We start from the raw sequence: 22,790 nt of genomic DNA, 5'->3' as shown, positions 1-22,790 counted from the left end.
CCTTCATTATTTCCCTGTCTGGAAGTAGCTGGATCTGGGGAGAAGAGAGAGAAGGTTGCAAGAAGGCTTAATGTAGGAACAAAAGAACATATAAATATCTTTCAGCATACATCTTTTCTAGGACGTCATTTTAGCAACTGGAAGTTTGTACTCTTCACATTATTCAGCTGCACACATAACAAAAGTAGTACAAATCTATGGACTGGGTCAGAAAAATAAGCTGACATTGGATTTCCGTTCTATTTGAATTTCTTTGTTTTATACCTTTGGATTAGGGACCATACAGCTTTACATTAACATGAGATTTTTCTCTTCCTAAATTTCAGAAAATAATACTCTGAATGTGATTCAAGTTTTTATCTAACGTACATACTTGACCACAACAGTTATGGCACTGAGAGCAATGAGAGTACATTTTTCATTTCTATTGATAAACATTAAATCAAGTCTCTTCCAAACTCCCTGAAAATCTTGACTGTCTCTTAATGTAGTAATATAATTTACACAGGGACTAAAATCTTAAACCAGTCAGATGAACTAACTACTCACTTGCAAGAAAAAAACTAAAGTTTCAAAGAAAATTTTATTGAGAAAGAAAAAAGTAAAATAACAAAAGGCATAGTTAATATTTTTACAATTAATATACACATTTATACCTTATGTTTATTCTATTTATATGTATACACAGTCTTTTTAAATGCTTCATTTGTTTGACAATAGTATGGAAATGCAGAGATATTCCCCATGCATTCATAAAAGGAAGCAGAGGGGAAGATAGAGTATTTCTCCCCTATTGCTACAGAAGCATGAAGTCTTAGATAAAAGTAGGTGAGGATTCCTCAGGCCAAATCTTTGTTACGCTCCAGGTCTGGAACAAATATTTCCCAACAGAAGGACTCCTATGCTATGCTGGTCTACACTGCCCTGCAAAGCAGCACAAGGATATCAGAATTCTGTATTAAGTGATAACATTTGATGAAGGATCTGTACCTCCCCCTGCAGTACATATAAAAAAAAATACGCTTGAATTATATGAACAACTCTGATTTGTTTGGGTATAAAGTACATTTGAAACAATTTCAATTATCATTTGTCCATAAACAGAAAAATTTGTGCTGTGTTTGACACAGATGCACTAGAAATTTTGTAGATGGTGCTGTACTGAAAATTTTCAGCATTTTATACATAAAAAAATCTCCTAGAAATTTAATGACAAATATTACCTCTTGCTCGACTGGATTCTGTAAAGCTGACTATTACTTAGTTTTCATCGTGAAATGCACAAGACAAAGCAAACTGCTAGAGGAATAAGAAATTCTCCCTATTGTTCTGGCAAAATGCATACTACTATCTTGGGATGATTGCAACAGATGTTGCTTTTGCAACTGATTCTGCTCCAAGATCCAGTACACACAAGACAGTTAAGTGGGGTATGATCAATCCTGGCTAAAAGTGCTGATCTCACCAGTTTGGTCCTCTGCAAAGTGTATTAAGGTCTGTATTGATACCTGATGAATTTCAGCAAATCTTAGTTGTGAACTGGAAAAATTGAATTAGAAATATCTTCCACAAAATGCAGGGAATTTTTAAAGCTTCCTGATGACAGTTCTGGAAGTATCTTTTCCTGAGAAGAATGTTTATATACTCATCTGTAAAGTACCGCAATTTTTGAGACCACAATACAGAATAAGAGATAATGACTTAAATGTCTTACCTATTCTTTGTTGGGATACATGATTTTAAGTAACTTCTCTATATTTTCTCTGAATTAACTGAATCTGAAACTCTTCCTTCCATGGCAGGAATTTTGTGAAGAGATGAAGAAATAGGCAGGAGAAAATGTCAGGAAACAGAAAAATTTGTATGGATACTTACCTTAATACCCACAATCACCATCATCCACAGAAAAGCCAGAATTTAAAGCTTACTATATTTCTCAGAAAATATATACATATAAATTTTAAAGTCTTGAACAATAATTGCTCTATTATATTTGTAGCTGCTTTATGTCTATTGAAGGTTTAGTATTTTTGAGAGAAAAACTACAAGGAAATATAGAAAATCCAAAAAATCAACTGTGGCAAAAATTAAATGTAAAAGTCCCAGTGCCTGACTTTAATAAATGAACAACATTCTGAGCCCTAGCAGATTATTTAGACCATTTAAAAGAAAGTATATATAGATGTATATTTTTTGAGAGCAGACTGCTTTTGCACACACATTGGTTTTTATATGTTAACAAGCATCTAATCAGTAGGTTATTTAGTGTTTCTTTCTCTTTTGCTGTCTTATGCAGCACCAAATGAAGAAATCTCAGAAATCAAAGTTAGAAGTTGCAACGTAACTTGCAAAAGTGCTACCAGTTAAGTAGCATTTTTCTTCTTCATGATAATAAACAAATGCCATCAATATGAGAGCAGAACAAGATCTTCATGGTTGTTTCTAAGCCTACCACAAAGTCATGGACAGTTGATGTTGCTGATGTGCTGTACTACAGAACACAGTGGCATCCCTGTTGGGTTGGAACTAGATGATCTTTAAGGTTCCTTCAAACCCAAGACATTCTAAGGTTCTATGGTACTGGAGAGAAAATGTTTCTTAAATTTTTTAAAAGGTCAAAGACACATCATACACTTTGTTCCATAAAAAAAACACCACTTTCTTGCACAGATGAAGTAAATTCATTTTTACCTATCTTCTTGGTCTTCAAGGCCTACATTTTTTCCTTTGTGTTTATAATAAATAACATAAATAAAATATTTTACAGTGTTTCTAAATGATAGCTCAAAAGTCTATAGCTCTTTGAAAGTGATCACAGAATCACTGAATAGCTGAGGTTGGCAGGGACCTCTGGAGGTCACCTGGTCCAGCCTCCTTGCTCAAGCAGGGACACCTAGATCTCATCCAAGCGGATTTTGTGTATGTCCAAGGAGGGAGACTCCACAGTGTCTCTGAGCAACCTATCCCAGTGCTCAGTCACCCACACAGTAAAGAAGTGCTTCCTGAGGGAAGAAAAGAGTGAACCTCCTGTGTTATAGTCCGTGCCCATTGCCTCTTGTTCTGGCACTTGGCACCACTAAAAACTGTGGCTCCGTTCTCTTTGCACCCTCCCTTTAGGTACTTATAGACTCCGAAGAGATCCCCCCCAAGTCTCCTCTTCTCTATGCTATGCTGTCCCAGTGATAATTTTCCCCAGCACAAGAAGGACATGGACCTATAGAACAAGTCCAGAGAAGGGACACAAAGATGAGCAAGGGGCTGGAGCACCTCTTCTGTGAAGAAAAGCTGAGAGAACTGGGAATGTTCATTCAGCCTAGAGAAGAGAAGACTCTGGAGAGACCTCATTACAGCCTTCCAGTACCTAAAGGGAGCCTACAGGAGAGCTGGGGAAGGACTCCTTGTCTGGCACTGTAGTGATAGAACAAGGAATAATTGTCTTAAACTAAAAGAGGGTAGATTTAGACTAGATATAAGGAAGAAATTCTTCACTATGAAGGTGGTGAGGCCCTGGCACAGGCTGCCCAGAGAAGCTGTGGATGTCCCATCCCTGGCAGTGCTCAAGGACAGGGTGGATGGGTCTTTGGGAACCTGGGAGATGGGAGGTGTCCTTGCCCGTGGCAGGGGGGTTGGAATTAGATGATCTTTAAGGTCCCTTCCAACCCAAACCATTCTGTGAATCTGTGATTCTATGACAATGCCCTCAGTAACATGCTTTAACTTTTGGTTAGCCCTGAAGAAGGCAGGCAGCTGTACTAGATGATCTCTGAGGGTACCTTTCAACTGAAATATTCCACTCTGTTCTTTTAAAGTTGCACGTGTGTTTGTAGGCATGGTGCCTTAATTAATGGACTGCTTGTGAGTATCCATGAGAAAGATGAAAATGTGTTACAAAGAAAGACAAGCCTGCTATAGTCATTTTGAAATGCAGATGGCTCTGTGGTCTAACAAGGCCTTTGCATATATATACTTTTAACTGACTTCTTTTTTTTTTGAACTGTGATGTATGGAGCAATTATTTCATCTTAACAAGGAAACTGCAAATGTCAAGGGCTCCTCCAACCTATACTGTGACAATGAATTACTGAAGAAATAACGTTTTTTGCTACTTCACCGAGGAAAGACATTTGGTGACCTTTTGCTGCTTTATAGCAATAATGAGTTTTCTACAAAACTCTGTCTTTCTTTTATGTTATTAAAATAAAAGCATTTGAGGAATAGCCATGACCTTAACCTTGGAAGAATTAATAGAATACTGATCTTGAAGAAACAGCTGAGGCCTGAGACACTATAACCTCCTAATGTCATGTTGATGAGGCATAAGTCTGTGCCGTAGCCAAACTCATACAGTGAAGTTCACCTGCCTTAATTCACTTACCTGAACACTGCGCACATACAGATTCAAACTCACCTATTATCCCTTCTAATTTCAGTTTTCTCATGGCAATGTTTTATTCCAAATAAAAGATTTTTATGAGAATATCATGCTCAGTCTCTTACCTTTCAAAATGTGTACCCTTCTAAACTTAATTCCAACAGTAGTAAGCATATTAAAATATTCTTGGTCTTGTTTAAAAGTATTCTTCACCTCGATCCTTACAACAGATTAAGATTATATTTTAAAAACACATTAGACAAAGAACTGAGTAAAATCCAGAATTACTAATGGCAGCAAAAAATCCCCACACGCATCAGCAGAGTGAAGTATTTATCCACATTATTACATTCTTATACAATTACACAATAAAAAAAAGAAAGTTAATTCTAAATAATATCAAACTGATTAATACAGCCTATGAGATGAAACATCTCAAAATGAGAGATGGTAAAATGAAGTGCTTGAACTTCACTTTCCTTAGAAAAATATGAAAAAAATACTATTTTTTTCAACACTTTTTTTTTCCCCCCAGATAACAGATTTAAGCTGAATGGAATAGTGTTTATGAATTACTGAAGACACCAAAGGTCATGTTGAGATGGTGTTCCATGTGAAACACATAAAACCCACTTATGTTACTGTAAGATAGCAATGGTCATGATAAAGAAAACTGAACAGAGTCTGTAATCTGACTCTAACATCCTGTGCACAATTAAAACTTTACAGATTTCCAGCTCAGAGATATTTCATTTGAAAAATGCAATCCATTTATATCAAGAGCTACATAATGTAGCTAGTGTTATGTTCAAGTAGGTATAGGATATAATGAAGCATAAAAAAGAAGCAGTAACAAGGGATTTCTGAATTCCAGTCGTGGTACTGGCATTGGACGCTTTATTAAGTAACTTACAATTTCTAAATTCTAAAAGAGATTATCTACATCCCAAAGGAAACATGGGGATAAGCATGAGATTCACCAAAAGTGCAATAACCTTATACTTAGTATTGAATACTATGATGGATGGCTCACATTCAGATGCAGGAGGGCTGAGAGCCAAAGCAATGTATAACCATAGACCAAGCTTCCCAAGCTATATCCCCGCAAAAGCTACATCCCCAGAAACTTCAGATAGGCAACAGCCAAACACTACATATCCCTGATCTGAACAGCAGCAGAGCTGTCTAGAACTATTGGCCTCCCATCAGGGAGTGGAGTTGAGTTCTATCCAAAACTGTCAGACCAGCATGAAAGCACCACGTGAAGTCGTTGAGTGCCATACACAGCTCCAAGGTCACTTATTGGCAACTCCTGCCTTATGCACATACATGGAGTCATTTGAATTTATGATTTACTTTTAATGAGAAGATGACAGATTCCAGCTGGTCAGCACACGGACTATTTAATTTTGCAGAGAGATGGAAATTCAGAGAAGCAAACAATGTATCTTTTTCCCCATTCTTGATCACTTTCCCATTCCAGCTGTCATGATGTAAGCTCAGTCATGTAATAATACCAGTAGCTTTTCTTCACATTTTGATTCTCCAGGAGTGGATTCCGGGTCTTAGCCTGCAACAGACTTGGAGCACTTTTATACTCTTCATAGCCCAAAGAGCAGATGCAGGTATGCATACCTATGTCTATTGTATACTTCAGCTGCTACTGAATAACTCCATTATGAGGGATTTTTTGTTTATTTATTTATTTTTCAGTAATTCTAAAGCAACTAGATTGCCAGTAATAAAACTGGGAAAGAAATCACTTCTGGCCTGCTAAGTCCTAGGAATCATCTTTCACCTGGGCACAATAAGTAATAAATGGGGCCTAAAGGAGCCTAGAATGTCTATTCCTTAATCAAGATGAATCATTTTGGTATATGTATGGATATAATATATAATGCTGCAGCCATTATAATGCTATTTTAATGCCCATGAATGATACATCAGTCCCAGAAACAAAATGGTTTCTCTGTTGTAATAAATCATATGTTCATTCTGCACAGAGCAGATTTAGCCCCTTATAAGCAATCATTTATTTTGGCAATTAATAGTGCAATATATGAGGTAATGCCTTTTTACAAATGTCAAGGAGAGCAATGTAAAGTCTTATTTGCATTGAGAAAATTAATCAAAGCTTGGAGAAAAATCACAAAATGTTTTTACAAGTTCTCTTGGATGTCTGCCTCTATGAATAGATATCTTCAAAATAAATTAACTACAATTAGTAGCATGCAGTTTTATTATGCCTTTGAAGTTTTAGTTTATGGTTAAGCCTGGAATTTTAAATGAAGGCAAAGTTTTTTCAGCCTGAAACAGCCCCACCCAACAACATATTTATTTTGAATACATCTTTGAAATTTAAAGAAATTCAGATTATTTTTTTAAGAGAAAGTGATTCTACTTGTCATTTTCACGATTTTGTACAATTCACTAAATTAATTTATAAATTTAGCAGGTCAGATTAAAAAGTAATACAGTATGTACTGACAGATACTGATTAACAACTCTGAAATAAAGGGTACATTTTCTTTCACCATGTCATTTAGCTCTGATTCTCAAAATAAAATTGCCTTCTGTGGGATATAAAGTTTCAATACTGCTTCAAGACAGACCATCTAGCAACAACGGTGTGGTCAGAAATATGTTTGGTTTAGCAGTTAGGGGAATTTAGATTTAAATCCAGTTGGTTTTTAATTTAGCTGAATCACCAAAACTTGATGAAATGCCATAAGACTGTCTAAAAGAAAGCAGATCTTTCACAATGGAAGAGCTGACGTCACCCTTACAGCTGCCAAACCATCAACAACTTGGCCTTTTTTTCTTCAAAGTCAAAGTCACAAAAATGGGGCAAAACTTTTTTTTTTTTTCCATCCAACAAATGTAAATCAGGTTTTGATTTTTGCAACTTTTCAGTTACCTTACACATTTTATTTGAGTTTTCATAACCTGTACATTACAGAGAAAATGATACTGTTTCAGCATGATTCTAGCTTTCTGTTTTTAATTTTCTTAATTTCCTACCAAACTCTTAACAGAAAATGACTGTTTCAGATAGAAATCTAGAAGACTGTAGGTCTTTCATACCAATGACCTGCTTTTATAGAATTGCAAACTCTCTAATAAATTACAAGCCTATACTGAGACCCAGTGATTGAGACATGTATTCATCATTAAAGAAAATAAAATCAAGAGGGAGATAAAGAAACAACCAGAGAGAAAGACAAAAATAATGGCTTTTAGCAAGCAGAGAAAAGAGCAATTGCCTGGAGGAGCCCAGGTCCATCTCCATCTGCAGAGCTCACCAGACTGGTTTAGCATAGCCAGGTCCAACCAGAGGGTGCGGCCCACATGCTTTTCCCCTGGGGCTCTGGCTTCAGGAGCAGCCAGCCAGCCCTAGGAGGGTTGGCTCTCCCTCTGCCTCTCCACTTCCAACAGCACAGCCATCCTCACCCCCGCCTTGCTCTGGCATCCATCAGGACCTTGAATGAGCCAGTTCAACCCAACTGACAGAAGAAAACCATCTGTTCCCCACCCCAGGTTAGCAAGTTAAATCAGTCTGTGGAGGCACCTGACAAGTACCAGAAGAGATACAAATCAAGCATCAGGATCATGTGGCTGGGAAAGGGGAAGGGAGAAAGTTAAGTATTTCCCCAACAGAAACTTGCTGAATCACTTCATCTGTTATTGTGAAACAGAAACCTCAGAGTTTAATTTCAGCGCTACCAACAGAATCAGTCTCACCTGTCCCTGGAAATTCCTTCTTGCCCCTTCCTTTGTGCCAAAGTGAGCATTTGATTAAATATCCAAGAAAAAAAGAAAAATGGTTAGTAAAATCTGTATCAGTGTCGTGATTTGGTTCATACATAATATGGCTATATGAGTGTTTTTTGTCATCCAAGAGAGAGAGGAGGACTAATAGGCAGCCGTGGGAGGCAGGATTTCCTCTTTGGTAGGCAGCATCAAGCTACGCTAGCTTAAGCTCCATGAAACTACTGCCTCTGGCTGAGGTTCCACGGTGGCCTGAGCTGACCTACTGGCCATGTCCTGTGGCCACTGCCTCCGTCTGCCACCAACCACATGCTCCTATCTGCTCCTAGTCATACAGCTACAGGAGAAGTTGATTCAGCTGACTGGTTTGGTACAAATCTTTCCTCCTCTTCCACCCCACCCATGCCCCAAGACAGCTTGAAGGCTGATCTGGCAGAAGACTCATCTTGTTGCCACGTGATTTCCAGATTCAGCACAAGGGAAGCAGAAAAGGATGGAAGAAAAAGAGAGACAGGCTGTCCATTTTGGCAATGACTCACCACCACACTGGCCTCACTACAAAGACTGCAACACCCTCATACCCTACCCTACCAGTACTAGTTTTTGGAGATTCTACCCCAGTTTTTCACTCCACCTCCTGTTAAAACACCAGTTTTTAAGGTCCACATTGTAAAACAGATCAGTTCAGAGAGAAAAGATTGTTTTTAACCCCGATCATTCCACTGGGCTGCCACAGGTCAGATGTAGCCTGAAGGCAAAGTCTGCAGTCAGGAACAGAAACTCTTTTTAACACTGAGGATGACAAATTAGAAATTACAGTCTAAAACACTGCAATATGTTTTAGACCACTCCAGAGGTTTATATTTGAATGAAGAAAGTCTGCCCTCGGAGACAGAAGGTGATTACTTGAAAGAAACAGTAAAATAAGACCTGTCAGCATTGTTTTGTAAAATGGAACTGCAGACAAACTAGATTACAGTATTTTGTCTCTCGTGTTGTTTAATATTAACAACAGGAGTGAAGTACAGTACTATGATACAAGACTAATTTAGGGCTATTGTATTTACTACCAGACACAAGCTCCTGAGAAAAGACAGGAAGATACTGATCAGTAGATTCATCAGAGCTGCTACAGCAACCATGGCTGATGGCAAGATGTTCAGTACATGCACCCAGCCTAAGAATTTGAGAAGCTGTATGATACTACTCCATGAGTAGTCAAGGTTAGTCTAACAGACCACAGCAGCAAAGATTTAGTTAGCTCTATAATTAAGATAGTATTCCCAACCTTAAATTAAATATTCTGTTGAATACCTTGTTGTAACACTTGAGTTAACAGTAAATTAATTGTCTTCCGCACAAATTCTTCCCTGAAAAAAATTCTTATTTTGGCATTAAAAATCTGAACAGAACAAAATTCAGTTTTCCTATTTCAGTCAAAAAATCTATGAATTACATGAGACATCCCATGACTCGTGCTAGTAAAATATATATACTATCAGCTTATTTGGAGATGAAGATAGATGAATCCATTACATAATACATACTGAGAGAATGCATACATTATAAGCAAAAGCAGTCAAGGATTCAGGAGCACTGAACAAGCAATGAGCACAATAGAACAATAACTTAGTTCCCTACGTGTGCATAACTACAGCAATAATCAGAACTCTCTTGATTATCCCCAACCTCCTGACATTTTTTTGGTTGTTTATTAGTAACTTGAGATTTAACTTCCTCTTCCACAGTACTCTGCAGGTCCAAAGGTTTAGCTAGACTATATCTTCTAGTTATTATTTTACTTTCTACTTCAATTTCTACAAAAAAAATAAAATAAAATATTAGCATGATGTAAATACTTCATCTGATGCAAGAACCAGAAGGATGATTTAGGTGAAATGATATTTTAAGTGGACTTGAACAAGGGCAAGGTGGGCACAAAGAAGGCCAAAGACTACTGTCATAATACTCAGCATAGGAAGTGAGAAAGAACCAAGCAAAACAAACTTGGATACATGTTAGCACTGTAGGCAAAAGAATATTTTGATCTCAAAAAAAGTTAGGGCAAGGAAATAAAGAACAGTCAAGGAAAGAGCAACACTTAAGAATGACATACGTTTTATCACCTTGGTGTTAAGAAGACTATGTATGTGCAATTAATTTTAAAATGATTTTTAAAAACATGCAGAGAGCCATATTGCCAAAAGTATGAAAGACCTGTGTATATTGACCTTTGAGTCTCCCTCATCTATCCATAATGGAGATGCTAATATCATTACTCTGGATCTTGACTCTCAACTAGTTAACCAATTTGTACAAATAAAACCCAGACATTTTAAGAAGAAATAGGCTGAGTTACATACATATAGTTATTCCTAACAACTCAGATTTCAACATAGTTATTTTAATCGTTGTATGACAAAGCATAATTTCACTATCCTAGTCAAAATCAGAATCATGAACACCATGATTCACCCTACAAAGCACAAAACTATTCCTAATTCCAGTTCAGAAATTGAGCACATTGTAACAATTCAAGTACAAGAAAAGATGAATTATTTTCCCCCAGCACTGGACTATAAATTGATGTTCTGTTACAATACAAACTGTATGTTAGTAAAAAGAATGGTGATGTGAAAAAGTTTTATATATGTTTTGTCATGTATAACAGGGATGTATTTTGTCAAATGTATCAGTAATACAATTATCTACATTCATATTTTTTAAGAATGGTATTATGAAATCAAAATTAGGAAAAATGTAATGTATACTAATTTAGAGGTCATCTCTGCCTGTTCTTGTCCAAAAGTGCTATTAAGGGAGAAGGTGAAACAGGTGGCACAAAGTATCTTGCCAAAGTTAAAGACCTTCTCTGAGAAGAGAAAGGAAAACCATATACGGTGCATAAGGACTTGCAGGTAAAGATTTAGATTTTTGGTTTTCATTACTATAGTTTCAAAGGTATATAAAAATACTAGGAGTTTACAGGTACATATACCTCCATTCATGATGGTTAAAAGTCACATCTCCTCCAGAATAAAGTTTCCCTTACTACACCTTCTGCCCACCTGCCCCGTTCCCTGCCCAAATCCCACACAACACACATGCACACATATAGCAAGGACACGCTAGATGTAGTGTACAGTAAAGAATCATCATGGTGTGGCTTCACGTAAACAATCTATGGATGTATTTCCTGAGCTTAGGCTCCTGAAAACTTCCTCTTCTCATCCCCCCTCTGTTTAAACCAGGAAGTTGGCTATTCAAATTCCTCAGCTGTGCTCAATAATAGCAGCTCCCACATGGAAAAGATGGTCTCTGAAGTATGCTTCAGAATACCACATCAGGGCATAACATTGTACAGGAATGCTACAACTCATTGAGGATTCTTTGAAGGGAAATTGTTGTAGCTACGCCTTAATTCCATCAGTATATAGGAATTATCTGCAGGCAGTGTTGCCAACATTAGATGTGCACAATGTTTCTCCTTCTCAGAAAAACATCATAGAACCAGATGTGCATTGCAGAAGGACACCTTACCACTTTCCTTCCTGTTACCACAGCACAACTTGTATCTGTCGTGCAAGTAACAGATCACTGTCCGTACTCTACCACTGATTCCTATGCCTGGATTTACTTCTTTATTTAATGAAATACAGAAATGCTATAAAAACACTAGAAAGGATCTGTTCCAATGTTGTGCATGAAAAAATCTTTGCTTGAAAAGTTTGTAGTCCTTAGCAAACCAGTAATGTTGAATCATAAAACAGACGGTTTTTAAAGAGCTATGGAATTGGCAAAGTTAAGCTCTAATTCATGTGATTACGGCACTAAAGATCCAACTTGTATGATTATGGAACAAAAGCAGTCACAAAGCTTGGAACTTCTAATATTCTCACAAACTCAGGTTTTCCATTTGCAAGGTCAATAATACAATCATATTGAATAAACATGTCAAGATATGCCAGGCTGAGCAGCTCATTGGGAGCTACCTGCCAGCCTGGAACAGTGAAGACAGGATTTGGTGGTTTGTTTTGGCTGTGTGCCTCCCTGCACACCTCAGGCAAATGGCTGCTCCTCAACAATTCTATGTCCCAAAGTACTTTACTCATTACTCAGCAGTGCTTCAGAGCTCTGCAGAATGGGAAGTGAGCATCGGTCGTAATTCAGTAAGGATTTAGGGTACCTGGGGTGTGAAGTTTCAGTATTTTAGAGCTAAACTCTTTACCTAAAAGTAGAAGGCAACCTACTTTATTTTGTTTCACCTAGAAGGAAATAATTTACTTAAGAAAAACAAGGAGAATTAGGAAGATAAACTGTACATTTAACAAGTCTTTATCAGTAGCATACTCACATGGGTAATCATCCACAAACATGGGGTCAATGTTATGAAGCAGTTCCACTCTGGGGGAAGGTCTTCCTTCACTAGGAGAAATTTCAAAAGGAAACATTAATTTCCTTCTACAGATTGTTAGGATTCTGCAAGTGGTTTTTTGTTATTGCTGTTGTTGTTGTTGTTGTTTTCTGTTTGTTTGTTTGACATCCTAATATAGAATTCATATCCATAAACTAATTGCTGACAATTTTAACCTGAATGTTATTTTCCAGCCCAGTAGCAACAGCTTTTGCCCCTACCTGTTTTCCCTGACTTTGCTGCTGGGATTTCCTTTACTTTGCTTACTGGGATTATTCACAATTTTACAGAGCACAGAGCTGGTCTTACCAAAATGGAGAAAAAAAAAAAAAAAAAAGGTTTCATTATTACTAACTTTAAAAATCAAATTTAACAGTGTTAAATTGGCATCTTGGACTTGTCCTGCTCTCTGCATACCTAAACAAGAATCGTCACTCTAGAGTGCTGAAAGCATTTTGGCTGGCTGCCTCAAAAAACATTACGGGAATTGGCTACCCCTCAAAAAAAGAAAAAAAAAAAAAAGCTCTTTCTTTTGCAGTGATGTCACAAAGATTATTCAGATACCTTGAACCACCTTCTTAAAAAAAAATCTTTTGTCTTTCTATTGACTACACAGGGGTGGTACAGAATCAGTCTCCTAACTTATCAATAAACTCTCTGAATTAAATATATCCCAATATTAAAAGAAAGTCAGTAAAATAAATTCATTCCTTATAAATGGCAACATGTGCAAAAGAAAGAACATTGACTCCATCATGACAAAACCATATTGTATTATTTAACAGTTAATTTAAACATACAATTTCAGAAACTTCCAAATAATTTATATTGTTCTCTTTTTGTTAACGACCTTCATTGTAATACCCTAAAAAAGTCAGCCTAGGCCACTAAATCACTTAGCATTAAGAATAAAAAACAGCTAACATAAAACGTAATGGCTTCTAATAAAAGCCAAAAATGGCTGTTATTTTAGTGTACAATCTTTGTAGTTCTTTAGAATTAAACAATATTTACACATAATTTAGAAGTTCCAATGTTAACTGATTAAAATTAATATTGTTCTATTCTATTTCTAAAACCATTTCTGGATTTTATACATTTTGATTAAATATAAAATTAGTAAGAAGGATCAGATGAAAGATTAAAATTACTTAGATCATACAACCTTGCAATTAATACAAAGTACAATAATTAACCTATAGGTTAATTGCCGGTCACTCTCCTAACTAACCACTAGGAGTGGCCACACTCCAAACTATGGAGCGCCCAGTCTTAACAAAATCTAATAGACCTGTACTACTGCCTCTAGATGGTCCATTTACAGCTATGGTCAAACTTGCCTTTTCCCATGCGTTAATAGGTAACAATAACATGAACCAATTAGACACGTTAAAGTAGGATGTGAATTTAAAGTATGCAAGTGACTCTGTAGTGACTGCTTGGACAGATATTCTTATCTTTCTAATTTTTCCAGTATTCTATCAAAGGAAGTCAAACACTATGAACTATGCTAAGTAGTCTAGTATCTTCCACCAGTGTAATTTACAGAACAAAATAGTATCTTACTTCTATGTGCTTCTCCTATTTATACATCCAATATTCACACACTATGAGATTAGGCCTCAAAAAGTCATAACTGAGAATACTGACACTACTAGAGCCAACTATTATTACTATCATATCACTATAGGTAGTTTCCTTTTATGGCTTTTAATCTGTAGGTTGGATGCTGTACAGTAAATGTGGCTATGACTCTTTTTGCATAGCAGGTAGAAAAAAAGATAAAAATTATACTTGAATTCATTTAAGTTTTTCCTGTTGCAGTGGTCATTTATATTGAATGCATTATTTTCTAGAATAGAATATTAATATTAGTAACTTGGTAATACCATTTACATATAGCCATGAGATATACTACTTGAGGCTTATGGTTTTACCACAATAAGCTCCGTAGTACTATTAACTGGTAAAGAACTTCTTGTTCAGTTTTGGTGTTATTTCCGTAATTCTGTTGCACACAAAAATGGAGGTTTATAATCACTACATATTATTCACAAAACAATAGCCAGAGAGAAGAAGGCAGCATTGCACATTAAAGAAAGTGTCTGGTTGATAGAAAAGGACATCAGGAAGGCAGAAAAAAGTCCTGAAGAAAACAAGTAGAGAATTCAACCTTGCAGCAGAGTTCCCTTTCTCTATGCCTAAACTCTGTCCTAGTTCCCATTTGCAGAACTCCACAGCTGACCTTAGTGTCCCCTGATGCCCTGCCAAGGATATTATGCATCAGGAATATATTCTAGCTGATGAAACTAGAATAAGAAAGTAGTAAGATTCTGTAGGATACCTTACCTTTCTATTTCAGCAGTTTTCAGTGTAACCATATCTAAAAATTATCTATTTTTAGAATATGTATTTTTAGGCTACAATATTGTTCCTCCCTCTAAGAATAAGGAAGTTTTTCTTTTGTCTGGGAATTATTCCACCATATTGACTGAATATCTATTTAAGCAGTTAAAAGGTACTGCTTTCCAAAAATTGCTCGATGTAAGAACATATTGATTGGAACATATTGGACTAAATTCAGAGATGGTAGTAGAAACAGCTAGTTTATGCTGAGAATGTCAGTCTATTTTCTGCTTTTTAAAAACATACAGAAAGATCTATTACTCTTTAGTGAACTTGCACAAACATTTACCTGTGGTCTTTCACTTTTATTGTTGTTAAATAGGCAGAAGGCTTCCTTGGGAAGGAAGACAAGGTTTTTCAGGGTAAATATGTTTACCTCCCACAGTGTCAGTCAGCAAAAGCATTTGCAATACCTTGTATTTCTCTAGGTCATATCTGTATACACTTTTCTAAAATAATTATATTTCAGATGTGCTGGCAATAATTACTCTAAGCTTTCACTTGCTCTTTTGTGAGCAGTAATGTACACCAAAACTAGAAATGATAATTTTTCCAAACAGGTATTTAGTTCCTCAAGTTAATATAGCCATTTAGTACATAAGAATTCAAGTTGATCTTACTTTATTTCATCCAACCAAATCTGATATGTCCAACATCACAAAAATATAAAAAATGTAACTTAGCAGGCAAGATGTCTAAGTAAAACTTGAAAGCTTTCACTTGCTAACAAGCTTTGGAGAAATATTTTTTTTAACTGCATTTTATCCTGAATCTCTCAGTGGCTACCATACTGCTTCATGTACTTTACCATAATCAGCACCATAGTTTTCCATTTTTTTGTTAATGCAAAACCAAACCCTTCTTTTGAGCATAGACTTAGTAGATATTCAGTGTTGAAAAACAAAATATATCAAAACAATGTATCAACCAAGGCAAATTTCTACATAAGAAAAATTATTTTGCCTCATATCTCTATTTCAATAAAGTAGCAAGCATCTGGAAAACAGATGTTTCTTAGAAATGCAAATGCCTTTTGAGATACTTGCTTGGAAACATGCAGTGCAGTTTAGATTCCTTGATTAGTTGCATTTTAGTATTGTTTTTCATTAATCATTCTTGATATTCTCAATTACTATTTTCTGTAAAGAAGATTAGTGATATTACTACCAAATTTTAGATATCATTTCTAATACTTACATGGTTTTAGAGGTTCCAGCTATATTGTGGTGTTATGGGTGATAATTTAAGATACTAGGTAAGTGGAATGTACTGTGATCTATGTAGGATGTTTATATTTGAGATTTAAGTTTTAGAGTGGAGAATTAAAATAAAAGTATATTGCCCATGCTGTAGCACTCTACTCTGTAGTGGGTGGGAATGGGAGGGCACCAGGAGCTGAATGTAAGGAAAGCTGAGAACCATGGTGGCAAGCTGAAGTGGTACGAGGAATCCCAGGTGGTTGCCCTCTGTGAATTTTGGAATGGTCTCATGGATGTCCAAAAATGTGTGGTTACAGTGATACTATACTAAGTCATTTTCAAAAAGAAGCTGGGGACATTAAAAGGAATTGAAATTTAATTTCAAAGGCACTTGGAGGAAGACCAAGTCTAGGAACTACTGGTTCAAAATTATGTTTGAACAGTTTGCATGGAAGAGCTTTTTTGATGTCCTAGTTTCTTTTACTCTAAAGAATTGCAACAGAAAGGCCAAGATTGGTATGAATAGAAAAAGACTGGGAATATCTGAATATGACAACAGCAGGAAACACACAGTACAGGCTCTCAGAATGGCCTGTATTAATGACACCCAGATTAGCAGGTCATCAAGATCCCAACTTGTAGGCCACTTTCCCAGGACATGGATATCTGGAGATAAAGAACAGTGATGCCTTCTGATGACTCACAGGGGTGGGACAGGACTAACAGCACCAATAAGGGGACAAAAAGGCATAACCAAAACCTGTGCGTGGTCACCAAACCAAGAACACAAATGTGAGAAGAACTTCACTGCTTGTGTTCTTTGACCTCTGCACCACTGCAACAGACCCTGGGCACAAGCATTCTGGGGCCCAGCTGCGAGACAGATGGCTTAAGAACCACTGTCCTGGTGCCTGGCCACTGGGCCAACTTCTTAGACACACACCTTTTGGTGATTGTGTGTCAGACCATGACAGGGTGAGTGAAACCTGTTCTGTTTCAGTTTCTGTTTAAGTAAAACCACATTCTACTTCTATTAGATCTCCCAGTACCTACAGGGCCTTCCAGTACCTAAAGAAGGCCTACTGGAAAGCTGGAGAGGGACTCTTGTTCAGGGAGTGGAGTGATAGGACAAGGAGAGATGGCTTTAAACTAAAAGAGGGTAGATTTAGACTAGACATAAGGAAGAAATTCTTTATTCAGAGGGTTGTGAGGCACTGGCACAGGTTGCCCAGAGAAGCTGTGGGTGCCCCATGCCTGGAAGTGTTTGTTCAAGGCCAGCTTGGATGGGGCTTTGAGCAACCTGGTCCTTGCCAGAGAGGCGTCCCTGCCTGTGGCAAGGGTGTGGAATTAGATGGTCTTTAGAGATCCTTCCAACCGCAAAACATTCCATGGTTCTATGACTGTAGTGATACAGTCTTGCTACATTACTAGGTCAGCAGATTGAATTGGAAGGAGCAGACAAGGTTTGAGTTCAAAGGCCCTGTCAAAGAGCTTCTACATAGCATACAGATTTTAACCCAAGAGAAGTTCAAACAAAGAGAACAAGAATATTGTATTTTTGCAGTTCCAAGCATTGTGTGAAAGAAACTATACATACGTAAAAAGCAATGTAGAAGAGGAGATTTTCTTGCCTACAAGAACCATATTCTTCTGAACTTATGGTTTTCATGCTATTTGCTCCTAACCGTTAACTTTCTTCTGGTTCTTCAACCAAAATTAATCAGAGGAGGTACAAAATGAGCAGTTGTAGATATATACGGCTTTCGGCACTTCTATTTACCTCAAGAACTTAATATTAATCAATGTCATGTTAATACAATCCCTAATTTGGACTACTAATCGCTTTAAAATCATTATAAAAAGTTTATTTTGTGTTAGGATTTTGGAATTCATATTTAATATCTACTTTTTTATGTTATGATCTATATAACCATGCGACGTATTCTTATATGTTTATTTTCAGAAATATGTTTACTTGTATGAATATCATGTTAAGAACAGGTCCTTTGAAAAATGATCACTGAATTATTAACAAAGACCATATTCTGGAATGGATCGATTACTTTTGTGTCTTCTGAGAATATTTGCATTGTTCCATATATCCTTTTGAAAGGATGCTAAATAAATCTTCCCAATTTATAATCTTTTCCCCCTTGATTACACACTTATCAAACAGTAGATTTAGGATTAAAGATTATATATAAAAAAAAAAAAAAAAAGGCAGCTATTTGTAAAATACTGGGCAGGAAAAAAAAAAAACAGAAAACATGTAAGGTGGTGATACACTATTAATTTCCATTTTTCAAATGAGGTAGAATCTTAGCAAATTATAATTTCACTCATTATGAGCTACCCGGTCCTAGAGTAGCAACATATTTGAACTTTCCATCAGATGTCACCAAAAGGGCATTGTTCCTTCGTTGTTTGCTATCCAATATTCAAGTGACCTTTTGAGTTATGATCATGAAATTTAGTACACTCATTTCTCCTGATTACGTGGGAAAATCATGTGAAACTTGACATTTATGGTGCAGGTCAGACAAACAGCAGCCTAACAATTCACAAAAACTGACTCTCCACTTTGGACAGAGGCACCCCAGTTGGCACAACTACAAACATCTGAGGTCACCTATCTTCTGGCTAGTGCTAGTAAACGCTGCATTCAGATCCTACAAGAGATAAGATTCAAGTGACACAAGTGTGCAGGGGACATGCAGCTGTACCTGTTCTTCCCCACATATAGTTTTAATACTGAAGTAAACAGACCTAAGAAGATTAGTCCATAACAAAGAATGCCTGTGTAAAAGTGAATCCAAAGTAGGTGGAAATTCTGCTGGCAACTGGAAGAAAAGTTAGTCTGCAATTCAGCAGTACCCCACAATCTTGCTGATGCTATTTTCCCACGGTAGTGTCAGCGTGTAAAACATCTTGCTATCTCTGGCTGGACAGAAGACTCCATTTCTTCCTGGCAGCTAATGGCCCCGGCCTCATTTATACACATCCTTATCTTCTTCCACTTGGAAGAGAGCCATACAGTATACCTGGGCACAAGACCACAAGATCTCTGCAAACTCCAGCTAGGACAGAAAGCTACCACATAGCTCCTCATGAACAGAAAGCACTAAGGAATAAATCAAGCAAGGCATTTTCAAAACAAGTAATCATACTAAACGTACAAACAATTAAAAAAAATTTTTTTTCAACTGATGTAATTCATGGTCTATAATGCTAAAATACTTGAAATCTGCGTTAGTTTATCTTAATTAACTATGTAGACAATTGCAGTGGTTTCAGCAACTGCTACATAAATAACAAGATTTGTGCTGCAAGCTGGAGTGGGAAGCCTGAGAAAGGGACAAAAGGCTATATAACACATAATATACAAAGAAGTAAGTACCCTTACAAGGAATGATCCATAATACTGGCTGACTGCTATAAAAACAGAACAAAGACTATCAAAGGAAGCAAAACACTAAATCACAGATGAACAACATTTACAAAATAGAATTGCTAGTTCTTTTGTTCTGCTTAGCAGTATTAAATTTTCCATGTTAAATAATTCTCATGTAATTTAAAACTATATTCAAGGACCAAATAAAATACAACAACTTCTAAGAACATAGACAATCAAATTTAGTCCCATCAATTAACAAAATACATGTTGCACAGAAAAGGAAGAAGCAAAGGAATTTAAACCAACGTGACCAGACAACTTTTGCAAAACCAAGCTTGGCCACAGAAGTTTAAAATTCTGCAGAAACTCAGGTTTTAAGGGCTTTATAATCCATTTTAGTAGAATAAAAGAACATTAAAATAAAAGAACAGCTTTGAAAGATGAAGGACTGATTGAATATAAGTTTTGACTGAAAATAGCACAAAGGGGCAAAATCAGAGTTCCTTTTGATAGTTTGTTCCAGTGAAAAATCACCTTTACCAGTTAATGCCTATTTCATTTATTCTTTTACATTCAATTTACTCTGGTGAGCCTAGTGCACCAGTAATAAGCACATATTCAGAGGTGCCCAGAGCCCCAAGTCCAATATCTAACATTTGTGATACCATTTTTATTGTGCTTCTCCAGAGGAAAAATGTATGGGATTTAACTCATTTTTCCTTTAATGCACAGAAGACTCTCCATTATCTGAACTAATGGGGTCTGGGATATCCCATTTAATACAGACAGCACGATAAGTATACAGAGTCAGACTGAGCCCAGTAAAATTCATTAGGTATTCATGATCTCAGTGCCAATCCAGCTAGAGCTAAGCTGCCTTCTTTACAGCCATCTAAGCATTTCTGCATTGCACTTGCTTTAATCAGGCACAACATCACAAACCCAGGAACCAAGTCGGGTCTACCACTGCACCCAGCCTCAAAGGCTTTCTGAGGCACTGGACACCATGCTAAGGACCCATCTAAATGCTCATACTTCAGGCCAGCCTGGCGGATTCTACACTGATGTAAAAAATCTTGCTGAATCAAAGTGGAATCCATATTCAATTAGTTTAATGAATGCATAGATTTCCCACACGTACAATTCCAGAAGCATACTGCAGAGATGGCCAATTTGGCTCTGTAGAAAGGAGGGCTGGATCCATATAATTTACTAGCATACACTCCGCACAGCGCAAAATCAGTTAGCATACTTCTGAATGTTAGAGGATTCTTGACAAAGTATACTATGTTTATGCAATGTTGCATACACATTTATAAATTCAACACACACAAGCTAACGCATTATGGAGGCTTTGTATCTGGGACAAGGATTAATTTGCAATCTTGATAATTCTTTCATGGACAGCAAAGTTAACAGCACATTTATCTTCCCCTCTTTAGGGAAGCAAACGTAATATTTTCCCTCCAATTCCAGCTCTGTTCTCTGGCCTGAATAAATTCTTCTCATACCAGAATTCTGACTCAGTGATTTGACATGCAAGTTACCTGATAGTTTTCCAAACATCAAAGCCATCCAAAGGCTTAGTGCCATTGGTATGTCCTCCAGCAAGGTGCACCAGTGTCGGCAGCCAGTCAGAGATATGTATTAGTTCATGACTTTCTACACCTTTTTGTTTCAGTAAAGGACTTGCAACAAAGCCTACTCCTCTCACTCCTCCTTCCCAGAGGGTCCATTTTCTTCCTCTGAGTGGCCAGTTATTTCCACCTGCCATAGTCTGTCCTCCATTATCTGAAAAACAAGTAATTGTAAGGAATCAGTGGTAAGAAAGACACAGAACAATCCTCCCTACAACATTTATTCACCCATGTGAAAAAAATATTTTCACAATGTAGACGTGACATGCAAGTACTTGCATAGAGCTGTTAGGTGTTAATACAATGTACTATATATGCAGAATGTGTTAAAAACTAAGTTAATTCTTGCAAGAGTCTTACAAATTACCTCAATGAAAAGTTATTACTGGGCAAAAATGATACCATACTACAAAGCAATGATTTAGAAAGGTATTGTTAACAACTACCGTTGATCATTAGACATCCAAAGCTTCCAGAGCTATGGACTTAAAAAAAAAAAATAATTCCAACTACTTTCAAGACCATAGGAAGAGTTGCTATCATCATCAGTATTCAGAATACACTATTGTTCTGTTTTCTGAAGCAGTTATACTTTAAATGGAAAACTGTTATGCCAGTATCAGGACAATAAATGTACTCATAGTTTAGAACTAATTTTCTCTTTTTTTTTGTTTGATGTCACACAAAACAGATGATTTCACAGGCAAAGGGAGAAAACTTGAGTTCAGAGTACTTGAAATAGTTGAAAATTTGGAAATGAGTCTACTGTGTTTGGTGAGAACAAAATGCAAGATGGTTATAGAAAAAGTTGAACTTTGACTACAGTAACTCAGAAATATCTACATGAATTAGAGAGAGTTCATGTAACCTTTTAAACTCTTTCCTGACCAATCTTCTACACTTAGAAAAACATCCAGATTCCTAAAATTGACAGGATTCATGACACTTTTTGACAAGTTACTTTTACTACTATTGTATTGTGTATCTGTTCTTGTTCATACCTGCTTTAATGATTTCAGAAGAGTAATTGATAGCAATCCTTGTAAGCATGATTTTTCTGTATTTTAGTAAGTTTAAAATTACTTTCCATAGTAGTCATTGAACTGACATTCAGTAAAATCTGTCAAGTTTCTATTTTAACCACTTTCTGACTAAAAAGCTGTAATTTAAGGTAAGAAACAGGAAGTTCATGTCCAACAGATTACAGAAGAACTTTACTGTAACTGCAACACGGCCAAATAATCTCCCTTCTGTTTTATTAATTAAGCATCAGTGTAAACCCCTACTGTGAACATCCTTCTACTGAGAAACTCTTTTTGTTCTACTAATGAATAATGTAGTGGAAGATTTTCTAAGGTGGAAGCCTAAACTAAATGAAACACGTGAGGAAAAAATTGCATGATCTGGAAAGTGCAGTGCTCTGTGGCCCAATTGTCTTCCAGCAGGGCTGCTTGCACTCTTGGGTTAAAAAATAAATAAATCAAGAGTTTTACTGTTTACAGTATGAAATACATGCAACCCAATACTAGCTACCAATAATTCTCCCACAAAGATGAGATCTGAGAATTTAAACAGTTGTCAGAGATAAAGAAGACATCAG

At 36.6% G+C, this 22,790-nt stretch overlaps 1 protein-coding gene across 1 annotated transcript in view; it reads right to left on the bottom strand.

The window, feature by feature from the left end:
• ARSB (arylsulfatase B) overlaps positions 1–22,790 on the bottom strand; it is a 64,690-nt gene that overhangs the window by 10,991 nt on the left and 30,909 nt on the right. The window contains exons 5-6 of the mRNA XM_080573124.1: positions 21,101–21,344; positions 12,495–12,565 (exon numbers count right to left, since the gene is read on the bottom strand). Coding sequence (XP_080429250.1) covers positions 12,495–12,565; positions 21,101–21,344 — 315 coding nt within the window. The remainder of the gene's footprint in view (positions 1–12,494; positions 12,566–21,100; positions 21,345–22,790) is intronic.

Source organism: Anser brachyrhynchus (assembly GCF_964034855.1).
Source record: "Anser brachyrhynchus genome assembly, chromosome: Z".
Taxonomy (NCBI): Eukaryota; Metazoa; Chordata; class Aves; order Anseriformes; family Anatidae; genus Anser; species Anser brachyrhynchus.
This window is presented reverse-complemented; position numbering and strand designations above follow the sequence as displayed.